The 26,833-nt window shown below is 41.2% G+C and overlaps 1 protein-coding gene across 1 annotated transcript in view; it reads left to right on the forward strand.

The window, feature by feature from the left end:
• The window catches only part of ESRRB (estrogen related receptor beta), a 144,231-nt gene extending 124,204 nt beyond the window's left edge, over positions 1-20,027 (forward strand). The window contains exons 6-7 of the mRNA XM_089522258.1: positions 12,515-12,784; positions 17,043-20,027. Coding sequence (XP_089378384.1) covers positions 12,515-12,784; positions 17,043-17,287 — 515 coding nt within the window. The 3' untranslated portion in view covers positions 17,288-20,027. The remainder of the gene's footprint in view (positions 1-12,514; positions 12,785-17,042) is intronic.
• Positions 20,028-26,833: the final 6,806 nt, after the last annotated feature.

The following is a 26,833-nucleotide window of genomic DNA, read 5'->3' on the forward strand; positions in this document are numbered from 1 at the left end:
TACTTTTTGCTCCGCAGGGAAGTCCCGCCGTCTAGAGGGTGCGGTTTCCCCATGGAGCAAAACCAGGTGCCGGCACACCGCCCTTTTGGGGCGGTCTGTACCGGACCTCTGTTATGGTGCTTTGGGAAATGCCACTCAGTAAAGTAGATCATAGGATTCTAGCAGAGAATTCTTGATAAACTACAAATCCCAGAATTCTGGAGAATAGAATGGCAATAAAAGTGATATTGAACTGCTATAAGTATATAGTGCAGACATACTCTGTAGGCATAAACATGTGTGTGCATGCATGCATGTGCGTGTGCTCATGTTCCTTCATTAATTTCATAGGGTTTCTTAGGTGTGTTACACATGCGCCGAAAGTACGTGCCAAGCACGTACTAGGGTTAGAAAGGGGTGTCCTTTCTGGATGGCCCTAACCCTAGTACGTGCTGAGCGCATACAAAATGGCGGTGCCCGTTCTACACGGGTGCCGCCATCTTGATGTCGCAGATGCCTAGCGTCTGCACGTCACGCAGCAAAAATGACACCGCAAGTGCGCCATTTGCAACTTGCGGTGCCATTTCCGTGGCGCAAGAAGAAGCTGCATTTTGCAGCTTCTTTTTTGTTGCATCCGGGAATCGCGCGGTTTGGCCTCTGCGGTTACCGGAAGCAGCAACCAGTGGCGCCGGCAGACCGCCCTTTTTGGGCGGTCTGTAAAGCGCCTTAGACAAGGAATACTCAGAGGTGGCTTGGCCAGTTGCTTCCTCAGAAATATACTCACAAGAAAAAGAAGAAACATGTCTTCACATGTTTATTGATGGTTATATTTTATTTTTTAAAAGGGGTTTTATGATTATCATGTTTTATAATGAGCCCAGTGCATTTTGACCTTTTCCTTACTGAATAGCCTTTTCCAGGGGTAATAATAATAATAATAATAATAATAATAATAATAATTTATTTATATTCCACCTTTTCCCAGAGGAATCAAGGCGGATTACAGCAAAAACTATAATGAATACAAATAACAATATAATCACATTTCCAAATCACAATATACATGATGTAGGGAGGACATTAAACTAAACATTAAATAACAATAATAAATTCAATTTGAAAACTTAGAAAGGATAACACATATTTCTAGTTACTCAGAGGTAGTTGCTTTCTCTGAAATATCCAACACTACCTGATATTTATTGGTGGTCAAAGTACTAACTGAATCTCACAGAAAACCCACTTTTCCATCACTTTTCATCACTGCCATTTCAAGGATTAAATCAGGAAATTACAGCTCATTTAGACAAATACAGTGCGCCCGTGTCATACACGGGCACCTTTTACCCTGGCCTGAAAGCCGCACAATAGGAGAATGAATGACATGCACGCCTGTGGTACACGTGCCGTGCCTCATGCCATGCATGAGCCCCATTATATCCAATGCTGCTTGAGCATACATGCTATTTGCTTTATGCAGGGGGTGGCCTCCGGAATGGATCCCTGCGTAAGGCAAGGGGCACTGTATTGCCTAAGCAGTGCAGTTCATTCTCATGACAAAATCTACCTGCCTGAACACTGACTTGGTTCTTTTAATGCAGAACCTGTAGGAATGCAGAAATCTCTTCATATTAGGCATGAGTCCTTGAGAATGAGAAACACTGAAATTTTCTCCTTTGTGCAAAGGTGAGGTATTTTCTGTCAGTCTTGATAAGTCATTTTTCATTTGCAAGAGTGATTCTTGAACAGTCTACGAGAGCTGCTACTTTGTTCCATTGACTTTTAAAAATTAGAAACTTTGGATGGATTGTTTGGATCTCTTTCATTAATCAGGCAGTTCTGTGTTTGCTGTGTATGTGCCTTTTGCTTCGCAAAGAAGAAGAATAGTAATTTTTTTTTTGCACAGAAAGACTTTCAGTGCAAATTACAAAAATCATGAAAAACACTACCAGCCCCACCCATCATCTTTGCCTTGTTCTCTCATACTGGAGGCAAGAATAGTCATGGTAGCTGACCAATTATTGACAAGCCCTCTCAATGTATTAAGACAACCTCTCTCACCAAGGACAAGAAGTTTTGCAAATATCCTTCAAAATCCTAGTTTATATCAGATTGCATATCCAGGAATAATATGAAATGCCATTTTAATCATAGAAAGCAAGGCAGCAGTGTGAGCTGACAGCATGATGGAAATGGAAGAGAGAACAGAAATTTATTTTTTAATGAGTAATGCTATGAATAAAAATCTGTTTAAGCCCTGAAAAGAGGGGGAGAGAGAGAAAAAACCACATAATTTGTGGCAAGTGGGGTTCAAGATCTGTTAATTGCATCATCTGCAAATGGGTGCAGAATGTTGTTGTGTGCCTTGAAGTCATTTCCAACTTATGGTGACCCTAAGGCAAACCTATCACAGGATTTTCTTGGCAAGATTTGTTCAGAGGAGATTTGCCATTGCCTTCCCCTGAGGCTGAGAGCACATGACTTGCTCAAGGTCAGCCAGTGGGTTTCATGGCCAAGCTGGTATTTGAATCCTAGGGGCCATTCAGACTACCTTTTACCCCGGTTCAGAAATCAGATGAACCGTGGTAAGTTCATATTGGCTCTGATCCTTCCACAAGCAAAATCAAGGCTTTCACACCCATTCAGGGGCAAATGTCCCTTGGCGCAGGTCTTTTGAAAGTGGACTTTTAGCTGTATCTTTTCAGAAAAACCGGGTCCAGCAAATATGAACTTCGCCCCGGTCATGATCGGGTCAAGTTCAGGGGAGGGATTTAGGTCAGAGGGAGGGCAGAGGGCAGAACATGTCTCTCCTTCATTGGGGCAAAGGAGGAGGAGGAGGAGGAGGAGGAGGAGGAGGAAGGGTGCCATGCAGGGAAGAATTGGGGTGAAGGAGCAGGGGGAAGGGAGCCAGGGCAGAATTGGAGCGAAGGAGGAGGAGGAGGAGGAGAGCTATAAAGAGCAGAATCGGGGCGAAGGAACTGGAGGAAGGGTGCCATGAAAGGTAGAATCGGGGCGAAGGAGGAGGAGGAGGATGGAGCAGGGCGAAGGTTCAAGTTCACGGGAGGGAATTAGGTCAGAGGAGGGCAGAGAATGGAACAAGCCTCCCTCTCGCAGGCAGCTCTCTCTCTCTCTCTCTCTCTCTCTCTCTTTTGGTATTTTTATTTTTGACAGACTATGCGAATGCTTTTTCTACAGGGGGGTACATATAGATGGAATATGTGTGCTTCATTTCCCTTTCTGCTTGCAGCTGGCATGGCACCTCACTTTGCAAGAGGCTTTTTTTAAAAAATGTGTAAAATGCGAATGCTACAATGCAAATGTTACAAATGTTTCCCTTTCAATTTGGCAAATTGATACAATATGTGAATGCTTTTGCTACATATGTACATGTGTGCATTCTGGGGTCACAAGGAGGGAAAACAAAGCAAGAGGATGCAGAGATGGCATTCTGGGGTGAGGAATTATTATTATTATTATTATTATTATTATTATTATTATTATTGTGACAGGAACAGGATGGTATGGCATGGGGGGGGCAAGGGCTGTAGCATTGGGCTGGAAGCGAAGGGGAGGCTGGAAGTCTGCGGAAACCCATGACTTTGGGGGAGTCACACGCTTTGAGCCTCAGGGGGAAGGCAATGGCAAATCTCCTCAGAACCAATCTTGCCAAGAAAACCCCAGGATGGAGTCGTTTTAGGGTTGCCATAATGTGTAATGACCTAAATAGACACAACACACACACAGAGACCTGGAGGTTTTTAAATTTGACAGAATATGCGCACACACTGCCGCCAGTTTTTTTTTTAAAAAGGAGGGGGGAAGCACCCATTTCGTTGGCCAATGGCTGTAGGAAACGGCACCTTTGACGAAAGCGGAAGTGAATTTGATTGACAGCAAAGGAGCCTTCATTTTAAATTGGTACTGCAAATGTGAACTTCAGAGGGATGAAATATCCCGATCAAGGTAAAAGATAGTGGGCACTCATTTACGGAGAGATTTGAGAGGGGGGGATCCGGATCTGCCCAGTTCTATCCAGGGCAAATGCATGAGTGGGAGTGGGGCCCCAGTCTCCAGAGTCATAGTCCAACACTTAAACTAGTATGCCACACTGACTCTGTAGAATGTTAGGGAGGTGAATTGATAATAATGTAAGATAACATGATACAAATATCTGAGATCACATACACTATCTGGGCAAATAAATCTACTGATTTACTCTATCTAATAAATGCATCTTCCTGTAGAATGTTAGGGAGGTGCTTTTATTAGATACAGTAAATCACGATATTGTTTGCCCAGATATTGCATGTGGTCTCAGATATTTGTATCATGCTGTATTATATTATATTAGATATTGATGCCAGTATGTGTGTTTCTTTGTGCTTGTGTGCATGTACATACATATAGGTAGGTACACAAAAATCACAGCTTTGGGGTTTTAAAAAAATCCCAAAATTGTCTCAGTCAAGTAAATGCATCTCTGCAGCATCCTTATCCCACTGTAGATGCCTTCCTAGTTGTGCCAGCAAATGAGAGCAATTAAGCTTTTAAAGCCACTCTCCTGCAATTGGGTTTAGAAAAACATGTTTTCATAGTGCTCAGCAAATATTATTGCTCTACCCAGTATTCTTCCTGGCAAGGTTGTATGCCTTCCCCTATGGATAGGAATCCTGGTTTTTCAAGCTTTGGACCCTCTTCAACATTAATCACTTGTGAATTCCTTCAGTCCTCAGAGTACTCCCCTACAGGAAGAGGGGACTTCCATTGAGGAGTGATGACAGGGTCCCTCCCAGGGTGGCTGTTTTGCTTCTCTTCTTGTTCACCCAGCAGAGGATGAAATATGGCTAGTGGAGTGACAGCAGCTGTGTCTAGAGTGGCCTCAGATCCTATAATTACATCTCTCTTTATTATAGCTGCTAATGGCCCTCCAGGATGACAGAAATGATAATAAATTAACAGATTATGAACTCCACTTGCCACAAATTATGTGTTTTTTCTCTCTCCCCCCCTCTGCCCCACCCGTTTTCTCCTTCTCTTTTTAAATTCTGGAATTTTCTGCTACCAGACCTTTGAAAAAGAACAGGAGGATATTGTATACCCAGGCAGAGGCAGTCCAAGATATTTTGCTTGAGGCAGAGCAGCACATGTTGCTCCTGTCTCTGATCCCAAGTGAAACTGCATAGTATCAAAAGCCAGCCAGGGTAAAGCAGAGAATCCCACTTATCATCATCTCTGACAATAAAAATACAAAGTAAATAAACAATTTGTTGCCCTTTCATTTCACCCCAGATCACTTTCTGGTAGGAATGTAAAAAATACTTGCATACTTCATTTCTTGAGAAAGAATGTCAACACAAGTAAGCCGCTCTTTCAAGAAAATGGTCAATTTGCTCTGAGATATTTTATTTTATTTGCATACCAGGGCTTTTTCTTGTGTGTGAAAAAATTGTTTGTACTCAAAACTGGTTTTGTGCAGATATTCAGTATTTTCCCCCATAAAAAGCAGTACATTCTGTACATAATACCATTTTCATCATAAAAATATTCTCTTTTTCTGCACAAAACAAAACTTTTCTTTTTTTTTTACATTTTTTCCCATCAGAAAGCACCCAGACTGCAACAAGAAAATAAACATAATTGAAAAACACACATAAATTCATATAATCTTACCAGCAAAGCAAAAACCTTTGAAATTATTTGCTCTTGCCTGTGAGAATGAAATAACCGATGATTCACTGCCTCACTCCATCTGATAATTAGATCTCAATGGTGGGGAAGGCCCTGCCCCCATGTGCAAATATCACAGGCTTCCAAGGAAATGTTTCAGCCATAGAGAACAGAAGGCCTTCAGTGGAGACTGTGTATAAAACTCAGTATCGTACCCAGTTGAATACTGTCGTGTATATCTGTTTCCATGTGCAAATAAGAAAGGCTTCAGAGGAGATATGTCAGGAGTCACTTGTGCATCTTGCCTGCCATAATATCTTTAGTAGTTGGAGTGATGGATTAGGTACTAGTTTAGCATTATAGAGCAGTGGTGATCTCATTTACAGGTGGTGCGATAACAAGGGAAAGAAGACTAGCTTCTGACTGGAATGTTTAAATCATTCCACGATGAGAATGGAAGAGCAACAAGAATGTAAAGGGGTGGGATGGGGTGAGACTAAAACAAGGGCAATCATTTATTAATCGGGAATGAATGAGAAATAATCTTGCCGTGAATTTGAAATTATGTATGGTTTAATGTTGTTGTTGTTGTTGTTGTTTTTAGCTGCCCTCGAGTCAACTCAGACTCATGGCAACCCTGTGGATGAGACATCTCCAAGAATCCTTATCTTCCACTGCCTTGCCCAGATCTTGCAAGCCCTTGCCCATAAACCCCCTGATGTGGTTTGTGGTCTACCTCTCTTTCTTCTACCCTCTATCTTTCCTAGCATTATTGGTTTTTCAAGTGATCTATGTCTTCTCATTATGTGGCCAAAGGACGATAGTCTCAACTTGATCATCTTAGCTTCCAAGGAGAGCTCTGGTCTGATCTGTTCAAGTATCCATTTGTTTGTCTCCTTGGCTGCCCACAGTACCCTAAGTACTCTTCTCCAGCACCACATTTCAAATGAGTTGATTTTCTTTCTGTCTGCTTCCTTCACAGTCCAGCTCTCGCATCCATACGTGGTAAATGGGAATACAATGGCCTGGACGATTCTGACTTAGTGCTCACTTGTATGTCATTGCTCTTCAGTGTGTTGTCCAGTTCTTTCATACAGGATTTTCAGACCTGGCTCAAACGTTGCTGAAAGGAGCCAGGAACGTCCTTAAAACGTTCAGGAAGAGTCTGTGTTTGAAAGCCAGGAGCGCTTCTCCCATTGCCATGGAAACATTTCTCCCTCTTAGCGTGCCTGAATCGTTCCAGGGGAGTGAGTTTTCTATGAACGCAAAAGCTGTGTCTATAGAAAACTCACTCCCCTGGAATGATTCAGAAGCGCTAGCAGGGAGAAATGTTTCTATGGCGATGGGAGAAACACTCCTGGCTTTCAAACACAGACTCTTCCTGAACTTTTTAAAGATGTTCCTGGCTCCTTTCAGCAACATTTGAGCCAGGTCTGAAAATCCTCATAGCTGCTCTTCCCATTCCTAGTCTTCTTCTTATTTCTTGACTACAGTCTCCATTCTAGTCAGTGTTTGATCCTAGATATGGAAATTCTTTAACTATTTCAAATTCCTTGTTGGAGTCCAATGCAAATAGTTGCCAGTCAATTCTGACAGTGACAGTCATCTGGCTGGATCTATAGGCCTCATTCCCACTTACAAATAAATTGCTTTGCGATCTGAATTGATGAATCAGTTTGGCAGTGGAGAGGGGTTCACACTACATTTGCCCCAATCGCATTTTCTTGCTGCAAAATAAAATAAAACAACCCACTTGTGGTTCACAAATGAATTGATTCAAAATGGACCCACTCCAGCTGGCCAAAGGGCAAATTTAAATTGATTCTGGTCTGCATCTGGTTCACACTTGCATGGAATCGATTTATCCAAAAAGATGCGGAAAAAATCAGCATCAAAAAGATGTGGGTTAAATGAGTCTAGTGCATGGCCCCCCTCTCTGAATTGCTTCAGTGATTCAGTTCAGGTGTGAACCAGGGTAATTTAAACCGGTTCAGACTGATTGTGATCCGGTTTAAAGGTAGTGGGAATGAGGCCATAGTTTCCTAATAAAAGTTTGTGAGTTTTTACTACTAATCCTGAGATTTTTGAACTTTGGTTCCTGCTGGACTTGACAGGATATTTGAGTCTTAGGCGTAGGAAGCAGAAATCCACATAAAATAACTCTCAAATACCAGCTGGCGACTGTCAGAGATGTCTGGGTATGAAGGCCAGCTGCTATGACTGAATTTGACAGAAAGGCTTTCAGCATTCTCTCCAGAATTGGTTGGAAAATCCTTTTTACTGTTGCTATATCCTGGTGTTCTAGGTATAGAACTTGCTGTAATAACTTTCAGGCTATGGGGAAGGGAGCCTGATTCAGACTTCATAAAGGAACTATCCCTAGTATGTACTCTTGGGCAGGAGCTGCTGCCAGTCTCGGGTATCTAAAAGTTGTACCTGTGTGAGAGACACCTTTTTCAAATGTGTTTGTCACTTTCACACTTCACATTTTAAACTCAAGTTTGTTTATTCAGGTTCCCATTTTTTTCCATTGTTAGGCTGGTCCCATCTAAGTTCTGCAAGCCTTTCCTTTTCTCCACACAGAAATTCATACATTGTTTTTGTTTGCATTGTCCAAAATTATGCACATTTCTTATTTTGTACATTGCTTAAAGTATGTTTGTGCAGATTTTTCAATGTATTTTCCCCATGTGCATTTTCTAATTATGCACATATTTTCATATGTAGTTTAATTAGTAGAATGCCTCACAAACACAGAAATTGCATGAAATTCTACTGGCAGGTTGTATTCAGCTCTGGAATCAGATTCAAGAGGGGAGATCTGGGTAATCTTAGATTAAAATATAAACCAAAACAATTTCCACCCTACTGCTATTTTTGGTATGCCAGTAAAATTCTTAAGTATGCAATTGAGAAAAGAAATGTGTGAAGAAGAGTGAAACTTCCAGTTCAACTGCTGCATGTTCTGGTTGGATTTTCTGAATAGTTGGAATCTGTCATCTCACATACTGGATTTCCTGCTTCAAATTATATCTACTTCTCAGACCGCAAATGGATTGAATCTTTTCTGCCACAATGAGACTTGCTGGGCAGTTTCTGAGTCTCAATAGTTTTCACTGTATCCAATAGCAACTTCTTCCTTTGCTAGGATAGAATCAAGTGGAGGCCAACATGCTACATAGTTAATGGGTTTCCATGAAAATGAAATCTTTGAGCCTATAAATTAGTTGCTAAACGGAGGTGGGGAAGCAACAGAAGAGCACAAATGCCTTGTTCACAGGAAAGTCTGGAGTTATTCAAATACCTGCAGGGCAAAGCATGGGTTGTCAGCAAGCTCAGTGCAGCTTCACTGTATCCAGTCTAGCTCCTTTCCATCCACAGACTGGCCCCAGGAGGGTCAGATTTGTAATTCCTCTCCCTGGTGTCCTAAACTCCTCTTCAGCTGTCCTCTTATTTTCTTCCAACACTCCTCCCCAATGCTTTATCGATCTCACCCTCCTACCCACCAGACCTCACACACGCACACACAACACGTGACAACTGATTGGTATCTGTTAATTAATGTGGCCCACGGCCTCTTTTCTATTCAGTGGCCTGATAAGGGAAATTGGATGTCCAAGGACTGCTGTGCCATTATCACCCTTTACCTCCTCTGGCAACGCAAACACAAAACAGAGTGTAGTGATAAATAAATACCACTAACCCCATCCCTCTGCCCTCACTTCCTTGGGCTGAGATAACTGAGATAGAAAAATAGAACTCCCGACCAGTCAATACAGCAATCACCAGCTCTTTTGTTAATTGCCGAGTTGATAACAAGAGAAATCAAATGATCCTTGCCGTGACTGGGCTCCTTTGGCCCAGATGCAGACAGGCACACAAGTGCCCCTGTGCAGAGGCCTCTGGGTATGAAGGCATCCTGCAGAGCATAAATCACCACTAGTGAGACTGAAACATCTCTGGGTCAAAGGTTAATGAGCTTAGAGAGAATGGCCAGGGATCAGGGAAACAGTTGTATAGAAAGAAGAATAAAGAAATGAAGACAACCTCTTACAACATAGGATCATTGGTTTTTGACTGCTCGCTACAGTGCGTATATCAGTGGCTATCAAGGGGTGAAAATTAACCAGCCTGAAACCCACAGGGTGACCTTGGGCAAGTCACATTCTCTCAGCTTTAGAGAAAGGCAAAGGCAAGTACCCTCTGAACAAATCTTGCCAAGAAAACCCCAAGATAGGCTCACCTTAAGTCAGACTTGAAGACACACAACAACAAACAGAAGTAGGCATTTTTTTAAAGGTAGGCCTGGCCCTCATACTCTAGGGTTTGATCCAGAGATAGGAAAATATTATTTTTGGACTACAACCAACAGAATCCATTAACGATTGCAGTCAGTAAGCATACCAACTGGGTGATTATGGAAATCATAGACTAAAAAAACCTAATTTTTCCAGGCTCTGATTTGATCCTCTAATTTATGAAGTGAAAATACTGGGCATGGCTGCACCTGTCTCAGTGGTGTTTCTGCCTTCTCTTTTTAATTCCCTTACCAGCAAGGGCAGTTTTCTCTATTTCTTTTAGAATATGACTTTCATGTGATTCTTGGTCCTTTTGAAAGAGCATCCCAACTGCAGCAACTGAAATTTTACTTTTGCAAGAAGAAAAGGGATGAGATATGCAAAGTAACCTTACGTTGCACTTTCTTGTGCTTGACACTGGAGGATAACCCACTTGCTTTCTCACACAGAATATAATGTCAGTATTTATTTTCCAGCATGGAATTGCATTTCCTCTCCCAGTTATCTTATATAGTTTGTTGTTGGAAAGCATAGGTCTACTTTGCAAACATCAACTCTTGGATGAGAGCATTAGCCATTCAACTTGTTACTGGCTCCAGTGTGTTCAGATCCTATATATTCATTTACAACATTTGTTTTCTGGTGTTCATGGGTGTGGGTGCTGTCTTTCCATCAGTCCTAAGGTTACAGTAAAAATGCTATGATTAGTTAAATCAATACATACAAGTGCACTGTATTCCATGGTGATTTGAGTGAAGATTTGATTGAGGTGACATATCAAGCACTGTAACAAGACTATTGTTGTTATTTAACAAATTTGGACTCAAGGTAGCTGGATTATTCCAGGGACACAATGGGACTAGATGCTCACTACATCCAGCGGGTTAAGTGCTTGCCTTGATTAATGATAATGGTATAAAATTAAATATTTACTTAATTGTTTCTCATAAGTATTAGTTACTTTTAAGTAAAAATACCTGAATGCTACAAGCTGCTGTGGTACGCTTTCCTTTCATCTAGCTTGTTGTCACTTTACATTCCACAACAGAACACACAGCAGCACTCTGCCAGTGTGATGCAGGAACTGGGCCCTTGGTCTTTCCTTCACTCACCACACACACACACACACACACACACACACACACACACACACACACCCTTTGTGTATATATAAAAAACAACTGAGTGCGTGGCAGTAGTTCATGTGGTAAGATATTCTCAAGAGTGGTCCTCTGTGGGTTTGGACAGTGACATCACTAGGGTTGGTGTCACCCAGTGTGGTTATTCATGGTATCAACCCCACCATTGACCTCCACCCATTTCATACAATACAGAATCCTTAGTAATGATTTTTTGCACTAATGTTACTCATAAATTGTAATTTCCATATAACACTGAATGTAATGCTAATAGTTGTAATATAAACAACTAGCAAAAATAAAATTATACCTTCAAATTACAATATCATACGCACAACCTAAATGTATTTAAATATACATAGTAAAGATTTTGGTTAAAATGTGATGTTTTAAAGAACATTTTAAAAGAATTAAACAATTTGAAAAATTCAATTTTTTAGTTTAAAATTTTGAAATTTAAAATTTTCATTTAAAAAAATTCTCTGGTCTCTTCTTTCTCCTCCCACTGAGCTTCACCCCACTCCCACCATCTCTTAAAGCATTTTAAAGGGAAGAAGATGAATGCCATAACCCATTTCTGCCAAAAGATAGGATGTCACCTGATGTGGTCCACCCCCCCCACCCCCCCGGGTTTGGGTGATTTTAAGCCCTTCCGTCACAGGTTTTGTCATGTTCTCCTTGTTTGTGAAAATTGGGATGAACTTGCCCAGAACAACTTGGAATCTTGTTGATTTATACTGACAAATGGGTCCTGTATGTCAGTGTAGTTCAATTTTTGACTAAAGGCACCTCTACACTGTAGAAATAATGCAGTTTGACAGCACTTTAACTGTCATGTACAGAATCATGGGATTTGCAGTTTTGTGAGGCACCAACACTCTTTGGCAAGGAAGGCTAAAGACCTTGTAAACTACAGATCCCAGGATTTCATAGGATGGAGCTACAGCACTTAAAGTGATGTCACACTGCATTAGTTCTATAGTGTTGATGCACACTTAGGTTGTATTGGTGACAAGGAGAGGGCAACAAAAGCCAGTCTCATAAGGAGATAAAACTGCCCTGCTGATTCCGCAACAGCAAGTTCTCCTTTTTCCTCTGTGACTACACCTCCTCACCAGCCTCTGCCACAGTAGCTGTGCCAGTAAATAGGTTTTGTTACAGGGGGCAGACTTATATAAATCTGGTTGACTCTTGAAGTTAAGCTCTTGACTAAGATAGTTGAAAGCTTCACTTCTGTGCTGTTAAGCACTTTGTCTAATGTGCATTTGGACCTTGATTCTGTGGTTCAAATTTGCTATCAAAGGTTTCCACATGAGAAGATGGTTGCCTTTACAACTGGGTGATCTAATAGAGCCCCTGCTAGATTACAAGGCTTCAGAAGTGCTTCTACCTGCATGGGTAAACTGACCTGCTGTTCTTTTCTCCTGCCAGGCTTCTCTAATCTTTCCCTGGGGGACCAGATGAGCTTACTGCAGAGTGCCTGGATGGAGATCCTAATTTTGGGTATTGTATACCGTTCATTACCCTATGAAGATAAATTGGTCTATGCTGAGGATTACATCATGGATGAAGAACACTCACGCTTGACAGGGCTGCTGGAGCTCTACCTGGCCATCCTGCAGCTGGTCCGCAGGTACAAGAAACTCAAGGTGGAGAAAGAAGAGTTTGTCACACTTAAGGCCCTTGCTCTTGCCAATTCAGGTAAGGCTATGATCTGGACCCAGGACCTGAGATTTTAGGGCCAAAACCTGAGACCTAAGACCTAGGGATGAGCTCTTGTGATGTTCCAAGGGGAAGTTCCTGGTGATGGCATTAAGTATGATGCATTAATCATTAACCACAGCTGTTAAAAAACAACAAAAAAGTCTAACAAATGAGGAGTGTACAAACACACACACACACACACACACACACACACAGAGAGAGAGAGAGTTACTTTTCAAGATAGCCTTCTCATTCTCAGATTCCTCCCTTTCATTCTAAGATCATTATTTCCTTTTGCTCCAAAGACCCTTTTGTTTAAGAAGGCTTTTAATACGTAATTGGTCTCCAGGAGGTCTCTTACTAAGGTTTATGCTTTGTTTATATTTTTTAATTTTGGTCTGCTTTTTGAATAATTTTATACTGTTGTAATATAATCTTATACTGTTTTAAATGTGATAATTTTAACTCTGTCAGATTTTAACTGATCTCTTCTGTAAGTTTCCATGGGTCTCACCCCGGGATAAAGGTGGCATGTAAAATAAATAAATACATGGAGAAGAGGGGCCAGGTCTTGAGATTCAGGGCCAGGTCCTGAGATCGGACAATCCTACCAGTGGTCACCATGTTCTGCAAAGGAGAAAGTAATTACAGCATTGAGCTTGACATTAGAACTAGGAATGATCCAAAAGAAAATTTGCTAGGCCTTAAATTTATGAGACTAGAAAGATATTCATTTACAAGCCCCTTTTGCCAATCTCTTTATGGGCCTTAAGGTAGGCAGGAGGTCCTGTGTTCTCCTTTTTGTTTTGTTTTTTCAGCTAGCAAATCAACTTCAAGTTCAAAAGCATCTGGCTTGTGAAACCTATTCAGGCGTTTTATGGTTTGAGTAGCCTAAACAAAGGAGGCGTGGTGGAAGTGTGCTAGTCAGTCCCCCCCCCCTCCTCATTTCTGCCACGCACTGGATGGAACTGTTTGAATGGAGAGCTGCCTCCATCTGTGGAGCATCTTTTCTCAACCCAAAATGCAAGAAAAACTGTTTTAAATTGTGTAGAAGACTCTGCATGAATAGAAAAGGCTTTCCTCTTCATAAAGCCATTGTCTGCTCAAGGAGAGTGTTGGAAATGTTGAAAGAGTGGAGTATGCCCCCCTCTTCATGTGTTTATTCTAGATGGATAAGAACACCTGCATAAGGCCATACCGAGGCCATAGGGAGATTCTGTAAGGAGTAATCCAAAGACGTAACTTTTCCTTAGGTCTACATAGCCTCCAGCCTACCTGGGCTCAGCCTGGCAAACTCTTCCCCTTGCCACACTAGAAGCACTTGACATCTTTAAAAAAATCACTGCCATTGATTTTGTAATTAACAGTTTATCAATACTATTGATATCACTTCAGTAATGGATTGCAGGAAAATTAATTGCACAATGTTGCTTTATTTTTTATAGTAAGTTGCCAAATTTAAACAGAGAGAGAGAGAGAAAGAGAATGTGAGGGAGAGAGAAAGAAAGTGCTTACTAATTTTTCACTCACTGCTTGAGAGAACAAGGACAACCTTGCTGAAAAGGGTATTCATGAAGGTTGTCTCTCCTTTTTAGTCCTTTTTAGGGAGGCAAGCATCCACCTCCTGTCATTAAATTGCAATTAAACCCCGTCAATATCCCACAATAATGGGATGATTTTCACATGACGTCACCATCATCATGCCATTATCCTGTGAATAAATTGGCAAAATTGCAATTATCCCATGAATAAAATGGCAAAATTGTGCTGCTTTTTATTTATGGGATTTTCCTGTCAATAAAAAGCAGCATAATTTTGCCTCTTTATTCATGAGATAATGACATGACAATGGAAACGTTACTTGACATCATGTGAAAAGGATCCCATTATTGCATGATATTGCCAGGATTTAATGGTGATTTAATGACGGGAGGAGGACATTTGCATCTCGTGTGATAAAGTCCTATGTGGTAGCTTGTAAGCAGGTACTATATATCTTCACTCTGTAAAAATTAGGTGGTAAAGGCAAAATAGGATGCTAATGATTAAATGTCCCGTGTTACAATGCTGTGCTGCCTTGTGGGTTCTTGGGCTTATGGGAGTCATTGTATAACAGCGTTACTTTTCTAAAGTTCACAAATACATATGTATAAACAAAGGGACCCAGATCAAAATTTATGAGGACACCAATGCATGACTGTAATGGACTGATGATTAGAGGCCAGAATTGGTGACATGAAGGCTATGTGTTTTATGCAACCTCCAAGGCCCAATCCCCAAGTCTTGTGCTAACAGTCCAGACAATGTCCGGCTATTTCAGCATCAAACCTGCCATATACATCCCTCCCCCCTTAAAATAAAGTTTTAAAAGTCACTGGTTCCTCTGTCTTCCCAGAAGATTTGGAGTCCTCTGTTGCAATGCATCCCACTGAGTTGCCCAGCATGGCTGCTGCCACAGCAAGTTGCTTGCTATGAGGTCAGAATGAAGGGCCCAGCCATGTGATGAATGATGGGCCCCTTGTTCTGATCTCAGAGCAAGCAACTAACAATGGCAGTGGCCCTGCCAGGCAGTACAGCTGGACACTCTTTAAACAGCTGCCCTGCATCCCAATGGAAGTATCAAGGCAGCAGGAGGAGTCCAGGGAGCTCCAGGGCCAGGAGACTCTGAGCTACACCCAAGAGTACATAACTGTCTTTCTATCCATTTGTTGTAAATGACTGGTGCTCCTAATTCCAGATTACTTCTGAAATAATTTTTAGGGATTCTACAGGGACATACATTGATTAAAACAAAACAAAACAAACAAACCTACAGTAGAAGCAAATAATCAGCTGAGTGTGGAAGACTGCATAGTAAAATGGTGTCCGTTATATAAAATGGCAAAATCAAAGCTTGGACTTTGGAGTGTATATTTTTTAGAATATAATCAATTTATGGATAGTTGAAGCCATGGATAAACAATCTGTGGATATGGAGGGCCAACTCTTTCCTTCTTGTTGTCAATATTTCCATATCTGTACTAAACAAGGAAGCATTTGAGACCAACTGTAGAAAGCACATGACTGGAATCTTGTAGGAGACTTATGCTGGCAGAAGTCACATTTACATCAGTGTAAGCCCTTTTTCCCACTGTGCTTTGCTGGCAGTAGGAAGGGGATAGCAGCAATGCTGCATTTTTTTGTTGTTCCTATCCACCTTAATGTCAACACCAACTTAGAGCAGCTGTCCCATAGGGTTGTCTTCACAATATTTATTTTGAGGAGGTTTGCTATTGCCTTCTAAGGTTGAGAGAGTGTGCCTTGCACAAGGTCATCCAGCTGGTTTCTTTGGCTAAGTGGGAATTCCAAACCTTCTTTCCCACAGTCTTAGGCCTCATTCCCACTAGTTTTTAAACCGGATGATGATTCGGTATGATCCAGTTTAAAAGATCATGGTTCCCACTTAATCTGAATCGCTGAAGCAATTCAGAAAGGGAGGGTATGCTTTTGACCCATTTAACCCGTGTCAGATTAAGATGCTGTTTTTCCCCAGTTCTTTTGGGCTGAATTGATTTAGTTTGAAATAAATTCAGCCCGAGTGGGAACCATGCAGATTCGAAACTGCTCAGTGTGACAGGGGGCAGCTGCAGTGGCCCTGGCCTTCTCCCATCACCGACCTCTCCGTTGCCTCTCTGTCCCTGGCCAGTCCGTCCCCGGCTTCTCTGTCTCCGCCCTCACCATCCCTTAGCCTCTCCTTCCCCGGCCTTCTCTCCCCAGCCTCACCATCCCTCAGCCTCTCCTTCCCCTGGCCTTCTCTGTCCCTCAGCCTCTCCGTCCCTCAGCCTCTCCTTCCCCCGTCCTTCCCTCACCAGCCTCACCAGCCCTTGGCCTCACTGTCCCTTGACTTCTCCTTCCCCCGTCCTTCTCCATCTCTCAGCTTCACTGTCCCTTGACCATTTCCCAAATTGGCACAAATAATAATGTGAACTACACTCTGCTTTTAGGAGTATGGTCCAAAACAGTAACTTTTCCAAGCTCTGCAACAGGATGGAATGGATTTGCACTAAAAATAAAACAAAATCCTGAACATTACAGAAAGTGAAACAGGCAGCTCCATAATGATATATCTTTTATTCCAGCATGACTTTGTTCCACTATTCAGTTGATAACTGAAATTTTCCCTCTCATTCCTCTATAACCACAGCCTCAGCATTTCTCTGCCCCTTTCGCTGACTTTTCTTGTCTCATTTTCCTCTTGTCTTTTTTTGCTTTTCAGATTCAATGCACATAGAGGACATGGAGGCTGTGCAGAAACTCCAAGACCTTCTCCATGAAGCCCTTCAGGACTACGAGCTGAGTCAACGTCATGAGGAGCCACGGCGTGCAGGAAAGCTGCTGCTGACCTTGCCCCTTCTGCGGCAAACAGCCGCCAAGGCTGTGCAGCATTTCTACAGCATCAAACTGCAGGGCAAAGTACCCATGCACAAACTCTTCCTAGAAATGCTGGAGGCCAAGGTCTGACAAGCCCTGCCCTGCCCACAGCAGCTAGGAAGCAAAAGGAACAGAGACTGGGCTGTGGAACGAACCAAACTGAGCTAGCTGGCAGCTGGTCTTGATCACCAACCATTTATTATGGGGAAAGAATTATTTAATGTCCACCTGGCTACCTGCCAACCCTTTATGTCCATCTGAAAATTATTGTGTACAGAGAGGGAAACTGTTTTAATCAACATCAATCTTTTTTTTCTTATTTGTGGGAAATTGTAGGACAAGCTCTTGCACTTGCAAAGGGAACTAAGGGAAAAATTGGAAACAATCCTCTTTGCACTAGCCAGGGCAGCTGATTCGTATCTTTCAACCTTCTAGAGAAGGGACATGGGGACTTGAAGCAGGGAATGGTTGAGAAACAAAAGTCTGGCGCCTTTGTGAGAGGAGATGTCATCATTGGGGCTGCAGCTTGATACACACATGCACACAGATCAGTTTTTGTTTTGTTTTTGTCAAAGTACGGTCCAAGGAACAGTTGCTTCTTTGGAGAAGAGCACTATGGAACCTCCAAAATGGCTAGATCTTATGCTTAAGGTACATGCAACATATGTACATACCAACCATACAGCTTCTTAATGGGGAAGACAGGCCTGACTATGTAAGATATTTTGTTACTATAGACAGTGTCTTTGCACCTCTCTTAGCCCTCTCCCTGTGCAATCATAACATTCCTAGCAATGGTTCCTATAACAGCTGTAGACAGGTCCCTGAGAGAGAAAAGTCTCCTGTGTTCAGAACACAAAGGAACAACCTGACACCTTTTTGTTCCAAGACTCTACTCCAATCCTTTCACAGCATTGCACCTTCAGACATATTGGATTACAACTCACATAGTCCCCACATGCATCAGATGGGGATTATGGAATTTGTAATTCAATGCATCTAAAGAGTGTTGTGTTCATTCAATCATCTCTTCCTCTTCCTGTATGTGGTGCTATTTTAAAAAAAACAAAACACAAAAATGCCCCTCTGCCTCTCTCTTTCCTTTTTCTGGCTTACTGGAATCTTTCCAGAGTGATTAGCCTCTTCAAAACATAAAAGTAGTAAAAAATAGACATTTCCCTTTCTCTTTCACAAAAGAATTTTGTGCCATATGAAGAGAACTAAGAGAACTAAACCAGATTCTAACAAGGAAGAGATTTAATCCTTGCTTCCTGGATACCTCCTCTTTCTGCCTCATCTCTCTCATCTTGGCCAGTTGCTTGAATCTAGCCCAGATCTGTAGGACAAGACTGAGGAAAACTATGTTGAGAGTAGGGATGGAAAGAATATTTGGAAATATTCAAAAACGAGTTGAAAAATGGGTTACTCAAGTGTCAGGAAACCTTGATGAGGGCAATCCTAGGGCTCATCTTCACTGACAGGAAAATTCATTTTACCTTCGGATTACTCCAATCTGTAGCAACCACAGGCTTGTCTACATGCAACAAGACAATTTCGGGAGAACTAGCCACACAGTTCTCCCTTTTGAACACACTGTGGTCCAATAAATTACACTATGCATGACCACACTGCTGTGGCTGCTCCACATTATTTTTCTGTACTGCCCTCCTCCCTAGTGTGCAAATGTACATATTTCTGTACTCCTCAAACTGACGTTGCTATGAAGCTCAATGTGAGCAAACATCTGGATTTTCCACACAAAACCAGGACAATTCCCCACTTTTCTCCTCCAGATTAAAGCCACAAGGTGATTTAAACCCTCAGATTCAGGTCCAATCATCCTGTTTGTGCAAGAAACATTGTTTCTGTGCAGAAAACATAATCTCTGTGGAGAAAAAATCCTGTACAGAAAACAGCATAATATTGTTTTCTATGCAGGTAACTGCAGAAAATGCTGTTCACTATGCAAAATAAGAAAACAAAATGCATGTACATTTGAACACTTTGAAGTTTTTAACAGCTTTCTCACAGCAAGGAGAACAATGGTGAAACAATTCTTTCTTTCAGAAAGAAATTTATGAAGATTTACATCCCTAGTGGAGGGCTGCCTCACCTCACAGGTAATCTGTTGGAGGCTTTGCATTCATAGTGAGTGGAACCAAAGTCAACCAGGGTCAGGAGTATCACTTTTCTTATTCTTTTCTCTTTTGACTGATGTCTTCCTGAGGGCTTGTGAAATTAAGCCAAGAACTTTATGGAATTAAAGGCAGGAACAAGGCTTGGATTTGAATCAGAGCCTGTTTTGAAGCTGTGAAGAGAGAAGAAAGTATCTCTTAGAAAAGAAAGTGCACTTCCATCACAATTGAGAGACTAGAGATAGAGGAGGGCTTCCATGACAGTTTGAGCCCTGATTATATTTTTTAAAGAAATGAGTCACTTTTCTTCAATCACTTGCATGGAATCCAAGTACAGTTGATCATGATGGACTGATTTGTGGTATTTCAGTGCAGTGGGCTGTGTTTTTGTAGGTTCACAGTTCTTTTGGTATTCAACAATGAGTTAATTCCACTGAAGTTAAGGCAGCATTGTACTAAAATGACCAAACCAGAGAATTTCATGTAGTAATCATACAACCCGTGAAAACAGAATCAGACAAATAAGTGTAGATGACAAATATCCATTGCCAACTGGATGCTGTACACCCACCTCCCATCTTTTTCTTAGGCATAAGGAGACCAGAAGGATTGGCTCTTTTGTTATGAAGGGATTTCATGTGCACCTTCCTATACAATCCAATCAAAATGCTCTTTTTGGATGAAGGAGAGGGAGAGGGAGAGGGAGAAGAAAATGCAGAACTATCCAACTCTGTGAAATGGTCTTTTGTTGCTTTGAGGAATGGAAATAAACATTATAGTTCTGCATAGCCACTTACTGTACCCACTGGCCATTGTTTGAAGACCCAAGAATGCTTACATAGTGGATACATATTCCTCACAATTATACTTTCTTGACAGTTTTTTTTAAATGACTAGTGATAAGAAGGGGGGAGGATTACTTAATCCATTGTATACCTGCAGAGGAGCAAAGGTGAAGGGCTGCTTTACCCTTATTCATCAGTTTTGCATGCAAAATTGTTCCCTATCCCATTACTTTGCCACAAAGAAAAAGAGAAATACAGGTATTTTTCTGCATTACTTTTATGTACTCACTTTTCATCAGATTAGCTTGCCTCCTACAACTCTGTTCTTTAGCCTATGATTATTCTCCAAAACAGAAGTCACTTGAAGGAGAAGGACCATAGTTCAGTGCCAGAGGATCAGTTTTGCATGCCAAGGTCCTGGTTTGATTTCATCACATCTATGTTTAAGATGTTTGACTAGGAGGTGAAGTAAACACTCTCAGCCTGATATCCAAAGGAGTCATTGCCATAGTAGACAATACTTATCTAGACAGATGAGTCTGATGGTATAAAGAGAGATGGGAAAAGTTGCCTAGGATCATATACCAGCTTATACTTAACTATGAACTTCAGTTTCTCCTGCCCCAAACCTGACAGAAACATTATTCCACCTTGCTCTGATCACCAGCAGAATGGACCTTCTCCCAATGAAGCTGATGTCCCAGAAAGTAGGTTAAGGGGCAAGTTACAATCATGGCAACAGTTTCAAAATCCTGACTAAATAGCGATTATGAATACCAAACATTTACTTAACCTTAACTGTTTCACATGCAAGGCATTACCTCTCTCCTTGTTTAGTAATCACCTGTCCATTGTGTTTTCCCCTGCATTCAGTTAAAAATAACATGAAGTTCTTCCCTCATTTTTCTTCCTGTTTATGAAGAAATGTGCAAATATAGTATGTTCTTATGACAAATTGAATGAGACAAAATTATCACTGCTTTCAACTGGCCAAATTCAATATGTACAGAGAGGGTAGTTCAATATGGAGAGGGTCTTGTTATACCTGGCTGCCATGTAGTTGTTAAAAATGAAATGCCTATCAGAAAATAATAATAATAATATGTGGTTATCCTAATCACTACCACAACTATGTTAGAATCACAAAGATTCATTGCCAGAGTTTTCAGACCAATGAAAGACCTCCACCTGGTTGGTTGAATGGGTCAGCTTTTGCTTTCTTTTATTTTCAAATTATCTTGATCTTGAGTTCTTTCCATTAAATTTATGAACAAATGTTTGCTAAATCTTTGTTCCAAAACAAATGACATTTTTTTCACCAATGCCTGGAACTGGTACTAGTGCTTTCTGAAGTGAGAGGCAATACAAATCCTATTTTTCAGTTAACTCACCCTGTCCTTGTAAAATAACTGAAACCTACAACAGTGTTATTCTAAAGCAAAGAAAGGTGTACAGGCCACCTACTGTTCAGTGAATTTGGAGATGATCAGAAAAATCCATTGCATTGCTCTTCATATATATATATATATATATATATATGTGTGTTGTATACTCTGTCACTTAGAAGCAGGGGTTACATTTGCATGTTCTGATTTAGCTTGATAGAACACGTACCTAAGGAATTGTTCTATCAGTCTGTCACAACAGCAACATGGCAATGCCTTCAAGTTCTTACAGGCAGAGAACAATAGATTTTGATCAAGATGGGAACATCCTTAGTTCCACAAATTTTAGAACTAGAAGATGTAGTTATGTGTGTTCAAAGACACTTTTTTCTGCTTTGCAGCATTTGACACAATCTTGGATTTAACAAGGATCAGAGACTTTGTAAAGAACACCCTCCTAAGCATTATTCTGACATCTGTGAGTCCTTGTAGAAGAGTAGCTTCCATAGAGTAGACAAAATTGAAATACACTCAAGGATTCATTTAGAACAAGGCATGCAGGTAAGTGCCTAAGCATAAAGCTAGACAAAACAGCCCCTTTCAGTCAGTTGTATTATCTCTCTTTTGCACCTACCTCCTCCTGTAACCTGCACTGCATTCTTTCCTTCCCTCCCAAAGCTTTGCATAAAATACAGAGTTAAATGTCTCACACTGTGAAATACAACCCTCCCCATGAGCCTTAGAAGCAACTGATGCTGCTCATATTTACATTCCTCTCTGGGAACAGAGGTCTCTGGCCTTTTGTGCAAAAAACCTGAAAACCAAGTTGATGGGAATCAATTCAGATCAATGGTGAGATAACCGCTCCACTTGTATCTGCAGAAACATGGGCATTACTTGGAAGTGAAAATGTGAAGAAACTGCAAAACCACAACCAAAACAGTATTGTTCATGCCAAATAGGAGGTATTATTTTTCTCTTCATAATCACTACAACATAGGCATTTGGAACTGTTCAACACATATTTTGAAATCATGCTAAAACAACTGTCACAAAAACAAAAAGGTGAAGTCGTGGAGAAAGACCTAAGAATGTAAATGGCTGAGCCTTCTGCTAGCCAGAACTGAGTGTTTCCACCTCATAGCCATTGGCTACAACTTATCATCTGGTTGAAAACCTGCCCTGATCCTGGGGCTTCATGATCAAGAAAAACCAGAAAAGGAAAGAAAGGGGGGAATAAAATAATGGAAATCCTGTGCAAACTATGCAGGGTGTTATAGTACAAGTGTGTGGGGGAAACAAAAACAAAATAGTATCTACTCAACTATTATCTGCTCCTTAAAAAAGCTGTTAAATAACTAATTAAACAAATCGTATTCTTGTGGTACAGGTCATTTCAAACAAACAGAAATAAAACAAATGTACAAACAATTCCTTTTGTGGTGGCTTTTATTGGGTATTCTGAAGGACCTTTTCCCAGATTACATTAACAAGTTTGCTTTACATTCTATTCCTATCCATTTGATTGTGCACTAGTATATTGATGATTCTACCTTAACATGATTCTGATCTGTGTAACAGTCACAGATATTCTCAGGATTTATTTATTTATTTATTGTATTTATACCAGACCATTCAGCCCTAAAGGCTATCAGAGTGGCTTACAATACTGTATGAAGCTAGGTACGGTATCTCATTTATCCTCAAACACTGCATCCACACCAGTCCCTTTCTCTGAATTTGGTGTCCTTTGTTCATTCACTTTGGTCATAAGGACTGGCACTGCTAGCAAGTATAATGCTATATTAAATGTTGTATCCTCAGATTTGAGAGCCAATGTGGTGTAGCAGTTTGAGTTTGGACTATGACGCTGGAGACAAGGGTTTGATTCCCAGCTCAGCCATTAAACTCACTGAGGGGTTGAGCAGCTGGGACAAAAAGAGTGCCCAGAGGTTCCCACCCTGATCACTGCTGGACCATGTGCCTGGCCTTGATCTGGCCCTGATCTGGGCCACTGCCACAGTCCTAAACTGGGCTGCCAAAAAGGAGTAGTTTTTTACCGCTCCTTTTTTGGTCAAGTTCTTTTGACTTTGGGTGTGTGTAATCTAAAAGCCATGCCCCCAATGTGGCCCGAGAGTGTCCCTCTCGGCCCATCTGTTTCGGGCCTGGATGACCTTGGGCAAGCCACATGCTCTCAGCCTCAGGGGAAGGCAATGGCAAACTTCCTCTGAACAAACCTTGCCAATGATAGCTTCATATTCATCCCCTTGATAGCTTCACTTTAGAATCCCCATAAATTGGAAACAATTTGAAGGCACACAACAACAACAAATCATCACTTTTCCCCAATGATATCTCTAACATTAATTTTGCTTCCACATAAATTTTGGGAAAGCAATATAACAGCAGAACTAACAGGCTCTAACATGAAACATCCACAGATTTTGTTGATACCCTGGTGAAAACAGAGGCTGGAGTTCACAAAGGCAGTTATGAAGTCATAACCTAGACTTATGCATTTGTAACTGTTATGCATTCACAATATCTATGCATTCCTTAGTGCAGGAGATACATGGGGACTGTGGAAGTTCCCCAGTCCTCAGTTATGCAGCAGCCACTTTAATTGATGGGGGTCTTCCCCCCCCCCATCTGCCAGTAAGCAGCTGATTGATGGTCCACCCACCACTCACTTGAACAAACACCAGTGTAAGAGGGAATTGCAAAAAGGAGCCTGCTTCTGGCTGCTGCTCTGGAGATTGCTCATGGAGTGGTCTGGGACTGCCAGCCACCTGCTTCTTGATTGACTGCAGTGGCTGATGCCCAGTAAGTGGGGTTTGAGGGAGCTCAGGCTAGGAGATACTACATACTATAGCTATGGAATTAGGATGGTTACACATTCATAACTGCCTTAGTGAATTCTGGCCTGAGTTTATATTTTATATCTGGAAACCAAATTCCTTTAGTTGACACTGTCAAGTGTAATCTGCCCCCCCCCCCCCCGAGCTTCCAGTCTGGCCCTGCTAATGTTCCTCATAACACCATCATTTGGTGGTTTCCAAGCTCTGGAGGAAGTTTCCTCCCCAAAAGCTTAGCTAATGGAGCTAAATGTTTTATAGTAGGAGTGGGCAAAGTGAGCAGGGCCATTTTTATAGCACCCGCATAGGTCATTTTTTAACTTTTTGCTCTTAAATGCCCCTAAAGACCTTCTAGGGGAACATGGGGAACATTTTCAGCACATTTCCCCCTCCCAATCAGTTTTAGCCCAGAAGATTACTAAAATGGTCCTTAGGCTAAAATTTGGAACATGGACAAAATTCCCAAAACCCCCAGAGTGGTGTAGCCAAAGTGAACCCCAAAGGCTGCATGTGCAAATATGTGCAAATTATGCTCCAAAATGTCCTCTAGGGGTTGTAGAGGGAATTTTCACCATGTTTGATGTGCTCCATGAAGTGAGAGAAATTTGCTATGTAAGATTGATATTTCCCCTCTTTATTGCAAGGAACATGCAACTATTTCATAATTGTGGTTCATTACATTAATTGCTTTTTATTTGCTTGTTGTATTTGTATTCAGCCTTGTCTCCAAGGTGGTCACAGCCTCTTATGTGAGAGCTGATGACAAGCATAAATTGGCCTGGTCCAGATCTTCTTAGGAGGTGGCATATCAAGTGATCCCCAGATCATGCATTGTGGGAGATGGCATGATGCTGCTGGGATAACAATATGATCCTTTTGTTTTAAAAATGGATCTCTAGTCTGAATGTTCTTGAATGGTGAATCAATCCATAGGCAAATCCAATCAATTCAATGGTCTGCACTAATTGGGGCTCACAATAGGACCTAGGGCACCGTGGGTTGCCCAAAATAATTCATTGTGAGTCAGAGGGATGGAATTTAAATCAGTAATAGTAAAAGAGAATTGATGTTTTATATCTGTGTCCCATGTCTCTGTCATGGCTCCAAGGATATGCAACCTGGGGCCCTCTCATACTACAGAATTATAGCATTATTATTCCATTTTAACTGCAATGGTTCTGCCCTATGGAATTCTGGCATTTGCCATTTTGGGACAGGCATTTAGGGACAACCATTGCAGAGACACAAGATCACTCCAGTACCTCACTAAACTGCAAACCCCAGGGTTCCATAGGATGGAACCCTGGCAGTTAAAACAGAATAACAGTACTGTAATTGTTTAGTGTGAATGAGTCCAAGTAAGGTCTCACAGTTTTATTCTATTTTATTTATATCACACTTTCTCTCAATATGGGCCCCTAAAGACCTGAAATCTGGCATGGCTACTAGGAAGCTGTAGTGTTGTACACTTCGGAGGTGTTTTATATTTAAACTAGATTGGTTAATCTTGGTAAATTAATTTATGTTTATATAGTACAGACTCTATAGCCTGCATAAGCATCTTTGGTTACTTTCGTGTTCTCCCCTAAACAGCAAAGAAACTCTGTGTGCCTGATGAGGAATTTGCAGAGAGTGAGCAGAAGGAAAGGCTGGCAGAGTGCTGGGGTGTAGGAAGAGAAAAAAAAAAACAGTGAGAAAAAGAAAGCAGAGGTTGGATACTTTAACCTCAGAATTCTTCAGCCAGCATTACTAGTTCTGGATCATTCCCCCCAACCACTCTTTCTAAGGGTCCTATACATGTTGATGGGGAATACAGTGGCTTGGACAATTCTGACTTTAGTGCAATAACTTTAGGGCAATACATGCTAATAAAGACAGCTCACTCATTGGATAAGGAAGAGGAAAGTAAGAGGAACGCCACTTGAGCTAAACTGGCTGAGGCCGATAGAAACTAAAGCCTGTATTTAATAGACAAGTTAAAAACCAAATCACATAAATGTTGTTTTCATGGAGAGATGAGGGGGGTAATTTACACAGCCTGTCAATTAAATCAAGTGCAATGTGCAGGTTATGAATAATCTTATTGGGGTGAAGAGTGTTATTTTTGGACAGAAAATGATCTAAAGCTAGATTATATCATTTCGAACAATTCCATTTCCATAGTTGTAAATTCACTTCAATTTTAATATCGAAGCCAGTCAATCCTGCAAATAATGTTTATTACCATTTACATTATTAAAATTGCACACATTAACCCAAACATAATAATTTGCATAGATGTATATTGAGACTAGCACTAGCAGAATGAAAAGGGGGAGAATGGGAAATGATTCTGAAATTACAGTTTCATTTGTGTCTCTCAACAACACACGGTGAGGAAGCAGGCAAGTAAGGCTAATGCCAGCTAACACACATAACACACACACACACACACACACACACACACACACACACACACTCTTTATTTCCTGATGTT

This window comes from Sceloporus occidentalis, unplaced genomic scaffold, assembly GCF_023333645.1.
Source record: "Sceloporus occidentalis isolate IW3139 unplaced genomic scaffold, rSceOcc1.0.p SCAF_4, whole genome shotgun sequence".
Taxonomy (NCBI): domain Eukaryota; kingdom Metazoa; phylum Chordata; class Lepidosauria; order Squamata; family Phrynosomatidae; genus Sceloporus; species Sceloporus occidentalis.